Source organism: Monopterus albus, unplaced genomic scaffold (genome assembly GCF_001952655.1).
Source record: "Monopterus albus unplaced genomic scaffold, M_albus_1.0 scaffold11.1, whole genome shotgun sequence".
In the NCBI taxonomy this organism is placed as follows: Eukaryota; Metazoa; Chordata; class Actinopteri; order Synbranchiformes; family Synbranchidae; genus Monopterus; species Monopterus albus.
Genome location: NW_018127891.1, coordinates 517,357 through 528,817, shown reverse-complemented (window position 1 = coordinate 528,817; position 11,461 = coordinate 517,357). Strand labels below are relative to the sequence as shown.

The 11,461-nt window shown below is 41.5% G+C and overlaps 1 protein-coding gene across 2 annotated transcripts in view; it reads left to right on the top strand.

Moving 5' to 3' along the window:
* Window positions 1–10,377, top strand: part of fam110d (family with sequence similarity 110 member D) — a 21,504-nt gene extending 11,127 nt beyond the window's left edge. The window contains exons 1-3 of one of the 2 annotated variants that reach the window (XM_020590256.1): window positions 965–1,546; window positions 1,749–1,850; window positions 6,374–10,377. In XM_020590256.1, coding sequence (XP_020445912.1) covers window positions 7,057–8,421 — 1,365 coding nt within the window. In that variant the 5' untranslated portion in view covers window positions 965–1,546; window positions 1,749–1,850; window positions 6,374–7,056 and the 3' untranslated portion in view covers window positions 8,422–10,377. Of the gene's footprint in view, window positions 1–964; window positions 1,547–1,748; window positions 1,851–6,373 lie in introns of those variants that run through there. The other variant, XM_020590257.1, reaches the window with a different exon arrangement.
* The last annotated feature ends 1,084 nt before the right edge of the window (window positions 10,378–11,461 follow it).

Below are 11,461 nucleotides of genomic sequence, written 5' to 3'. Positions count from 1 at the left end.
TTTGAAATGTGAACAGGCAGGTGATGCTCCGTGGACATTCGTTTGGAGCTACGACTCTTGCGAACTGTCACCCAGTGAGATCGCGGCTGCTCGGGAAGCTGTGGGGGGCGGCTAGTTTGGGCTAAGTTACGTCTAGGAGGCTCCACACCGGCTACATGGGCATAGCTAGCTGGCCTATTCTCCATGGTGTGGAGCTGCGCTTCTAAGTCTATGAGCCTCGCCTCCAATGCTGCTAGCATCTGACATTTATTACAAGTACTATTATCGCTAAAGGAGGCAGAGGAATAACTGAACATGCAACACTCCGAGCAAGATAAAGGAGGAGAGGAAGAGGGGGAAGCCATTGCTCTCGATTAAGCTACTAGCTTAGCTAGCTTCTAAACTAGCCGACCTAAAGTAGCAAGTTAAATTTGGTAGTTAGCAAGAACTTCTGCAACACAAGTACTTACAGAAAATAAACTAAATGGATTATAGCTGTAAGAAAATAAATGTTTGTTCATGTAACTTTAAGTCAACTTTAACTCTTTAATTAAGTGGAGGCTGCTGTATAAACAAACCCTGGATGACAATATAGTAAAACAGAGAAATACTACGTATGTTTTCATAGGAGAACTTATAATTGTTGGCAAATACTGTACATGAATAAACACTTTAAAATCTTTATATATCTGCTTACAGCTACATTATAGTTTGAAATATATGAAATAGAAGGGACTTTGAATGCTACACAATAATGTTCAGATTTAAATGATATAAAGAAAAATGTCCAGTTTCACAAATCAATCAATATCAATATCAATCAATAGGCCAATGAGCTTATTAGGTAATTACTAGGCAGCTTATTAGCTGATTGTAGCTAGTTAGCTAATAGGATAATTAGATTGTAGCTGATTTACTAGCTATTACTCCTAAGCTTCTGTGATTACAAGGAGTAGAACTCCCCCACCACACCCCCCAGCAAAAGCCTGGCCCTCTGTGGTCTGCTGAAGAACGCTGCACAAGTCTGGCTGCTCCGACCTGTGGTTCCATCCCTCAGCTGTTCCTTATATTCATTTACTTTGAATAACAAAAGAGTGCCAGCAGTGAGTTAAGAGGCCATCTTGTCCATTTTATGGTTTGGGAGGAGGCCTGTTTAGCTTGAGGGTCCCTTAAGTCCTTATAGGTGGCCCACTGCTGCTCCACATGAATGTGAAGAAAGTCCCTAGGTAGCTGCTAACCGTAGATCAAGCAGCTAATGGCGCTGAAGACCTCACAATGGCCATAGGATTTATAATGTGCTGCCAGGCTTCATCTTTGAAGGGACAGTAGCCTGTGTGTCCCATGGCCCCATCTCTTACATTTTACTGTCACCATGTTGTTATTTGTCCTTTTCTCTTTCTGACTAATGGGGCAGACCAACCAGGTCAAGACTTATCTGTGGACCTGGAAGAGGACCATTGTTGTGGCTCATTTAAAATAGCAAAGAAAGGCCGGTGTGCCTCTTTGCTTGGAGGATAGAAGGAGACACCGCCTTCTCTTTGCCCAGCCCCATAACAGACTTCTTCAGGTCTGTAGTGCTGGTTAATGACCAAACTAGACAAAGTCATGCATCACGGTTCATTAGACTCCTGTGCTTTATATTCACACTGTAGACACTCAATGTGCACAGATGCTTCGCCATGACATCTCTGAATTAACTTTGGTTGATGTTTGAACACTGAGACATTTCAGTCCATTAGTGATGATTGTTACTGTGTCATTCTTAATAGTGGTGCCAGATGGTTGTATAAAGAATGTGAGTGATGCAAGACGACATAGAAGAGAGGAAAGAAGTTAAATATGGCCAGTTGGCTCCTTGCCAGCAGCAGATGGTAAGCACACATCAGGTAACATGTGCAATTCCCAAGAGCCTCAAAGGTGGTCCTTGTGAATTTATTAACTTCTTATCTTATGTTTACCTCTGTGAATTTATAATTCATAATGGAACTTCTGTTATTCTTTTGATCTGAGGCCAGATGGTTTTTTGCTGGATATGCCCAGTGAGCGTAGATGAAGTTATTCGTCTGTGAGCTTTCCTGAAGCAAACGATTCCTCAGTTTTTTTAGACCTTAGCTTCTTTTTGGGGCACCGTATTCACATCAGAGAAATAAGCTGAACAGAACAGCATTTTTTCACTGTTAGACACAGGTGTGCATATGAAACACTGTAATAGATAATAAAACTGACATGTGACTTGTTCTGTGTTCTCATGGGGCCTAATGCAACTGGCCTGAACATTAAAAGGAAAGGTGAAGTACATGGCCCCTTCCCATGACAGCTCTCTATCAGGGCTATCCCCAAGTATCTTGATATAGCATGACACAAAACATCTGGTCCAGTTTAGCTCTATGGGCCCGTCTTATTTAATTCACCCCTGCAGGGTGGGCCATCCCCAGATGACACATGAGGGGCAGGAAAGACAGTTTTATTCTTAAAGAACAAGGTGATATTAGCTTAGTCATCTGGAAACCCTAGTTGGTTGGTACTTGCATTTTGGTGACATTTTGGGTTTTTTTTTGTCCACATGTCCTAGAGAACAGCAACACACTCAACTACCACCACTACCAAATCTGGCAAATGCGCCTATTTCCTGCAGTAACTGACAAGTATCTCTATATTCATTCTTCACATAACTACTTCCATTCTTTTTTGTGTGCAACAGGCATGATTTAAGGAGAAACTGTCCAAAACAGTATGTCTTATCCTAATTAGAACAACCTGACCTTTTATTATAAATCTTTAAGTTTTGACCAGTTTAAATAAAATGTGATTTTTCCTTCTTAGATTGTTGCATTTGAATAGTTTCAAATTCCAGAGGAGCCAAAACTCCACAATTTCTTTAGAATAAATTTGGGCATTCAGAGGGTTCAGAACAAGGTCATTTTTATGCAGGAATGTTTTTCCTTTTTTGCCTTCCCTATTTGGGAAATGGTGACCCCCCTCCCCTACAAGATTCATTTTCATAACCAAGGCATCTTGTAACATCAATTTGTGTTGTTCTAAGTTACAAACAAAAATTTGAAGATTCAGATAAAGAGAAACGGTGGACACACAGGGTGTACACAGTAAGAGTGACAGAGTAGGGAGGGAAATGAAAGGGTAAGGTTGCCCTGTGGCATATACAGGAGAGAAAGAGGAAAGGAGGGCAGGGAAGTGCAGAGGAATGAAAGGCACAACGATAGGAAGGAAACAGTAGGTGGGTAGAAGGGAAGAGCTTAGAGGCTAATGACAACCTCCAGTGAAAATACAAAGGAGGCTGTGAAACATGAGAGAGATTCTTCAGCCTTCTCATGGTTTTCACAAGCCTCCAGTTCACAGGAAACAGTGCTGGGTACTAATTTGGTTCACTACAGTCAGTGGACCTAATGGTGGCTGCTGTTCTCGTGTAAATCTAATTTGGTTTTCTCAGTTCACCATCTCTCTGTGTGTGTGAATATGTGTAACCTTTTCATTATGTGTCTTTCTTTGTTTTGCCATTTTATTAATTTATAAAAATTCCTTTATATCAATGCCTGTCTATATTTAGCACTGTTTCTTCTTAGGACAGTGTGTCCCAAACATCCAACAGCAAGCACGGTCACTCACATTTAGTCATGTGATGTCTGAGATAGTACTCAGAGCATGCAGTAACCTCAGAAAGTAGTTGTTTCCTCCAAGCCCTTAATGTCAGATTTAATAAATGCACACTAGCATTAAGAGTAGGACCAAAGAAAATATGTTAGGAGCAGGGCAAATATGGATGTCTTACCCATTTTGTTGTGGATTTTAAGGTTATGACTGTTGGGTCAAGAGGGCTGCTGTATCCATATTGTCCTTAATATATGATTTGGCATCCTTTCCCCCATTCCCCTGCACTACAAAGCCAACTTCAGAATTAACAACTGTATTTAGGCTCCTACTGCAACAATCCCTTTTAATGCTCCAATAGCATTAGCTTGCCACATTTCCATTTTTAAACTCAGATGTGGAACAGATTGTTCCAGAAAAAAGGTGTCTAATACATACCCTCACCACAGGCCCTTTTCCTTCTCATTTTCTACCCATTTTACTTGTTTTATACCCACATTCTCCCTATCCCACACCTGTTGTGGCACATTTTTTTCAGAATTCTACCTAAACAATGGTCAACTTTCCAGAACTCTAACAGACCTACCATCTGGAAAAACTAACTAGCTTGCTGTTTCCCCCTTCCCCAGAGAATTCATATTGCCATTTACTCTGTGGGGGAGTGCAGAGGCTGAACAAGTTAGAGAGTAATGTAGGTCACTTTCTCAAGTGTCAATATTAGTTTAACATTTAGTAGTAATAGGAAGAACTGATTAGAGCTATAATCTAAGTGAGGTGTCAAATAACTCTTAACTTTTAAAAGTGACCCAATAATTTTCATACATGTGCTGCATGATTTAACTTGCAGACACCTTGCTGGTAATTTGTTGACCTACAGATGTTTTTAAGCTTGGTTTAACATTGTAGTGCTGTGTAAACAGCCATGTTATTTTGGTTCAAATGTTGTTAATGACCTTTGCTCATCATTCTGCCATTTGTTTACTATCGTATAACTCAAGAGTATGTCAAGATTTAAGACAGATGACTAGGGTGGGTTTGCCACCATCGCTGCCATCCTTTAGCTTGTACTAACTGTACTAAGGTTTCTTGTTGTTTTACATGTTGTGAGGGAAAAGCCAAAATAGTATTTGATAACCCGTGAAGAAGACCTGAGGGAGCAATAATATAACACCCTCCTGCTGTCTAGCACAGCACCAGGAGCATTTATGTCTCCAGATGGACTCTTAACACATTTGGAAGAGAGGGGAATGAAAAAGGCACCTCCTAAGTTTTGAATGTGTTCTTTGCCTGTCCAGCTAACACACAGCAGACGCTGACTGGTTTTGTGTGCACGTGAAACAGATGCAGTATAAGAGAATGACTTGATTATTTGCAGCCTAACTGTGCATACTGCCCTTTTTCATTCACAGGGATTGCTCTCATTGCCTCCTGCTCGCACACATGCACAACTAGAGCAGATACACAAATATAGCCATGACCACATGTACATACACACATTCATGCATCATACATACATGCATTCATAGACATGATAACAGAGCTGGCATGTTTTTCAACTATAAATAGTCATTGGGTAAAGCTGTCCTGTTATAAGCACTTGCCGCCTCCTTCCTCTCTGAAATCTTCATATAGCATGAAACCTAGACATGAAAGCTCTCTTTTTACAGAACACAGAATTAACCCAGACCGTGGCAGCCTGTTTCACTGCATCATGCTTGGTTCAAAATGTAATTTAACTTTTGTAGTGTTTTGTTAATTCAAAGAACATGCTGTTTAACTATGACTATGAATGAGTTATAGCTTCAGAAGTGTACCGGTTTACTTAAGCAGCACTTCAGGCTGTTTACCTTAGAGCAGCTTGTTCAGCTTTGCAGTGGCTGCTTGTTTAAAACTTTAAAGAGGTCAACTTCATTTATGCCTCAGAAAACTATCAGTTCTCTGACAGATTTCTGCCTCTTGAGGTTGTTGTCATGTCATATCAATGCAATAGTTGTAACTGGTGCTGAGACAGTTTGATTATGAAAGCACCACTTTTCAGAAAACATTAAAATACATTTATATCCACAATATAATTGTCCAGGCTTTTTCTTCTTGCCATGTTTCCTCATTAATTTGCAATTCAGTAGGTTGTATTTGGTGCTATTTCCTTTAAAGCAAACTTACCTAATTATTGTCTGTGCAGAAAAAAGTTATACAGTTAAAGGCAGCATGTCATCATCCTGTCTGAACAACAAACACTGTTCTATCCATTCTTCTTTCTTCCACCACTCACAGGATGCTGCACTAGTGGCTAGACATTGTCCTCTAACAAGTAAACAGAAATGGAAGGAGAGACAAAAAAAATCCTTGGACAGGAAACATTGCACCCGTGTCTTTTGTTTGTTTATGTGATTTTTATGTGTTCATATGTATGAAAATGCTCAGAATACTGTGTTCAGTGTACAAGGAGAGTCACATTTGGCCTAAGTGATTCACAGGATGTTGTTAGTTCAGCCACAATGTGAATGTAACCTATAGTTGAACCTTTGCCTATTTAATCACTGATTGTTTACTTGAGTGTCAGCTACATGTCTAAAAGAATCGGCATATTGTATATAATATATACAGTTGTATGGTAGAGGGTTATTAAATGCTTATACATGCCAGCTCTGCAGTGCTGCCCACTCCAGACATGTAATTCTCTCCAGCTTTAAATAAGCACAATGTTAGCTGAGCTGTCCTTCCTGCCATCTGGTCTCTGCTGTTTAACTAAAAGCACTCTTTCTCTCTCTGTGTCTGTCTCTTACAGGAGTCCACCCAGGTGACTAGGACCCGATCTACATCTCCCTGGTTTGTCCATCAACAAACTAAGTGCCTCGGTGCCGGCCACCCTCAGGTCACCTCAACCATGATGGGCGCCAAACAATAAAAGTCTTGACCCAGTGTCCCCCAGACAGCCTGCACAAAGCAAATATTTGAGGCCATTGTATCTCTCTTTTTTTGGAAAAGATCAGTGAAGGGTGTTGTTGGGAGACAGAAAGAAAAAGAAAAGTGGGGGAGGAAAAGTAGTCCTTTCAAAGTGCACTCTGCTATTTCTGCTGCACTGTGGGCAGGCAGCGTCTCATTTGGGAGAGCTCTTGGCCGACAAAAAAAGGACTTCCCTGTGCCCTGCCTATCCCAATGCCTGTGTAAATACTGGATAAAGATATCAATTTGTCTGGGCCGAACATCGCCCAACAAGGCGAGTTATCTACAAGGCAAGTTATCTATAAAAAACACAGTGACAAGCTTCAACTCTGTGGTGTCTTGAGGTGCTACCTATGTATTAACCCTGAAGGAAGATTCACAGCTTTGAGAACAGGAATGAGAGTCACAGACTTCTATGCTTAACCCCCTTTTCAAACACCATAACTAATTTTGAACAGCAGATTTCTGTTTAGACAGCCATTTGAGGGCTGTAGTTTTAATGTCTTTCCAAACTGGTGAATAAACATGAAGCCCCTAACACCAATTGGATCCCCATCACCTCTGAGGCTCCTCAACAAGGGTCCAGACTACCTGCGCAGGCAGATAGATGGTGGAGGCCACGGCCGCTCCATCAGTGCAGTGGAGAGGCTTGAGGCGGACAAAGCCAAATATGTTAAGAGCCAGCAGGTGATCAACTCCAAGCAGGAACCTGTACTGGCACCTTGTGCCACTCCACCACCACAGCCCCGGAGAGCTGCTGCCACCCCTGGGAGCCTGACGCCTCAGCTTTTCCCTCGCAGTTCATCCAACACCCCCTTCTCTACACTCTCTGGCTCCTTTACTTCGAGAGATGAAAATGAAAATGATGACTCTAGAAAGGAGAACCGACACATTTCTGTTGATGTTGAAGCACATAACAGGAGCAATGTGAACAATGTAATGCCTTCCAGCCCCAGGACACCTGGAAATAACACCTTGGTAGCACCACACAGTGCTCCTGTGCTCAGAAGAAGTACAGGCAAACGCATGCTGAGGCCAGATTCCCTTGTCATTTACAGACAGAAAAAAGAGTGCAAGAGCCACAGTGGAGCAGCAGTGGGAGAAAACAATAACATGGAAGTGAAGGGCTACAGTTTTGTCCGCCGCCTCTTCCAGGGCTCCATGAGAGAGAAGAGTAGTGAAGGTGAGAGCAGAATCCAGAAGATGGTGATCAGGGAAGAAAAAGCACCATTGCGGGATGGAGACTCCCGTATGTCTTGGACCAATGACAAAGACGCTACAGATGGTGGACCAGGGAGTAGGAGATCTAGTAAAACTGACCAAGAACGCAGTCCAGGTTTTGTACCCAGCCCTGGGTTTAGCTGCATGCTTGAACAGACTAACAATGGATTTACAAACTGTGCCAGTGTTAGAGTTAAAGATAGTATCACCAATGGCAACCACTCAAGTAACCATGATGACGAAAATGATCCGTGGAAGCGGGCATCACCACCAGCACCCAGAAGGCTGTTTGGGGAGTTGCACCGTTCAAAGTCAGACGTCAATCTACGCTGCTCAGTAGCAATAGCAATATCAGAGCAGGAGCATTTCTTTGACTTCTGCGGGTTGGACGTGGACATGATAGAACGTTTGGGTCGGGAGAATTTCCTCTCTGCGGCCAGCTCCATAGACACACTCTCACTGGCACTTCGCAGCGTGGGTGGGGAGTGCTGCGGTGGCTCAGATCCCAGTGAGTTCTCCCGCCACTCAGGAGATGGGCTGTTTCAGGATGAGCTGGCCGAGCAGCTTCCTGCTGGTGTGTCAATCATAGAGAGAAATGCTCGTGTCATCAAGTGGCTTTACAGTTGTAAGAATGCAGCTCAAGAGGGCCCCAAAGAGTCTACTGTTTAATATAGGGACAAGGAACCATGTGCCACGGGGTGCTGAGGGTCTGCAGGTGTCATTTCTAACTAAAGAGTGTAAACCAGGGAATCTGTACACATTCATCCAGTAAGAATCAGTTAGTGAAATCGCAAAAGATTTGGGTCTGCAGACCTTTACCCTTTGTGTAGAAATTTGCTGCTTAAAGAAATTTGAAATATAACAATGATACCCTCTTGAATTTCACAAACATTTAGTAATGGCTGTGATTACATTTTGCACCTTCACAGCAGAGAAGCAGAGCTTTCCTGGCAAAACTGCCAGAAAAATTATTTTTGTTTTAAATTTCAGATGAGAGTTAGTTGTGGTCAACTTGGTGTTTGTTTCAGCTGCACCGAGGCTGAACGTTCCACGGCACATAGTTACTTTTAGTCCCTTGTTCACCCTGACTCCAAAGAGAATGATTTTTTTTTTTCCAAATGAGAAGACTGCTACTGCTTATCTCATGTCAAATTGATATGTTGTATTTATAGATTCTCTTGAAGTATTGTGTTGGTATAGACTGACATAACTGGTGAATAGATCTACTTTTTCCCAGCAAAATGTTTGTGTGCATGTGTGTGTGTGTATGCATTGCTGTCTTCTACATTTGTACCTTCTGTTCAGTTCTTTGGTTACAGACAGATTCAGAACTGAGCTGCAATCAGCCCATGTGACCCCTCATAAGGCACATAAGTGTATGTTTGTCATGACAAAATGGACACAGTTAGTATCTCTGACACCAGTGCTCTCTCTTAATTAATTTAAAGTGGAAAACCACGAAGCTATGCTTTTGCTCTAAACTGGAAAACTGTTGTGTGAGTGTGAAGTGAACCATGAGTACCTCATTTGGATCTGTCCCAGTTTAGTTTGATTTGCTTTTTTTTTTTACTCTTTAAACGCAGGCGTTGGAACAGTGAAGTACCCCTGTGGGGTTGTTAATGCACTGAACTGGACAGAGAGAGGAAATGAAAGAGAAAAATATAGCTATGACTCAAAGATTCATCTCTTGTAACATTGAACACTGAGCTGTATTCAAAGGAGCGCCTAGATTTGTGGAAGACAAGGCCAATAATTTTCTTTAATTTCATCTCATTTTCCGAACCCTACAGTGGCCATACACTGTCGAATATTCACTTGTGATACAGTCATTGATTTTCACAGCTAATGCTTTGTGCCTGTTCAGCCTTCGTGACTGTGTAAGCTATAGCGCTGCAGAAATAAGGCAAAGGGAACAACAGCCTGTTAATGGTCAATCCTGTGAGAGCAAAATTGGACTTTGGTGAACACACATGTACACACAGAATTTAAATCTCTTTAAAAAAAAAACTATTAAGCATGAAGGAAAATCTCATAAAATAATATATTCACCTCCAAAAGAAAAGGAACTCAAGTCGTCTGCCAAATGTGGTCACATTTACCATCTGGCAGTTTACAGATGTTCAACCTCCCCAGCTGTTCCATCAGCCTGTTTTACATCAAAACAAGCAGAGAAGGCTGAAGCTGCCCTCCTTTCTCTGATAACCACAGCTCCCTCGCTTCATCCATCCTTCGGTGATTTTCACTTTATCTCCAGGAAAGGTCATCTCCATTGCTTGGCCTGGAGGATGCCACAGAAATATGAACTAGAGGTCTCTCAAGTTATGTGGAGGTTACATTCTAGTCTGAATCCAAGGACACATTATAATTGTACATGTGATGAATTAACACGATTACTTAGAACCTTGATATGTTTTTTGTTCTGTACTCAATACGAACATGGCACGCACCTGAAACTCCATCAAACTGGATTTATTATTTGGCTGTTTTACATCTCCCCATTAAAAACTGATTGGTTGCATATTTACAAAGTTGCTCCATCAGTGCTCAATCTCTTTTTCTTTTCATATATAGGAGATTTTGTTTTATTACAGAGATGTTTATGTAAGAAATCCACACCAAAATAAACAAAAATAAAGAAATATTTGTGTAAATGTCATGTCTTTATTGTCTTTGTTATGTCTTCTTCTCTTTTTTTTTTTGGTCGATTTTGGAAAAATTACCGCTCAGCGTCTAAATTCACTATGCACCTATAGCTGCTAATATTATAAAGCAGTAAGAAAGAAAATATTTGTATTTATAAATGATCCTTAAAAGGATTATAGCATTTGGTATTCAGTAAAAAATACTATGGAGAAAAGAGCTCAAGATCTGAAGAAAAGGCTGTGACTGTGATATGTTGTCTAATCTTGTTAGAGGGTTATGGCAGACTGAGTCAGTGTTGTGACGGCGTCTCGTCCTTGACTTTTTGTTGCCTCCCTCCACCACATCTCGTCTCATTTTTCCCATTATCTCAAGTGGCTATGCGCTAATCCTTTTAGCATTCCCTGCATACTATGCTCTTGAGTGAGCTGCAACAGGTTGTGTTTATAGACAAGGAGACCTCTGTGTGGCCTGATGCTATGTCTACGCCTTCCAAGCTGACCCTCCACCCTGTCTGCAGACTCCTCCTGACACTGACTCTTTTCTCCTTTTTAGCCCCAGGTCAGCTTTTGTTTCCACATGCAGCAGCTCACAATGGATTTAAATCTCAAGGTGAGAAATTCACTGGTTTTTATTTTAGGGTGACAACTGAATCCCTAAACTGGAAATCAGAGCACGAGTCTTAACACTGACAGTGAATTGGTGCCTGAGTATTTTTAACATGTATAAAACTAGAAGCAGTAGGTGATTAGCTTAGCATAAAGACTGAGAGAGCAGCTAGTCTGGCTCTGCATTGCTCAAAGTTAAAGGATAAAATAGGCCTATCAGCCCCACTCTTGTTCACCAAGAAGTAAAATGCAGCTTCAATTAAACAACAACTTGTTAATTGGTGAACTTCTGTGATGCCAGTAGACAGAATGTTTAACCTGTGGAGAGAGCTTGTCTTGAGTCTTGGTGCACTAGGCTAATCACTGGCTCTTGGTACACTAATCCTTTAAGATATTAAAATGAGCTTTATTACAGCTGTGACAAATGTGAGTTACAACATTTCTCCACATCCCTGTCTGGC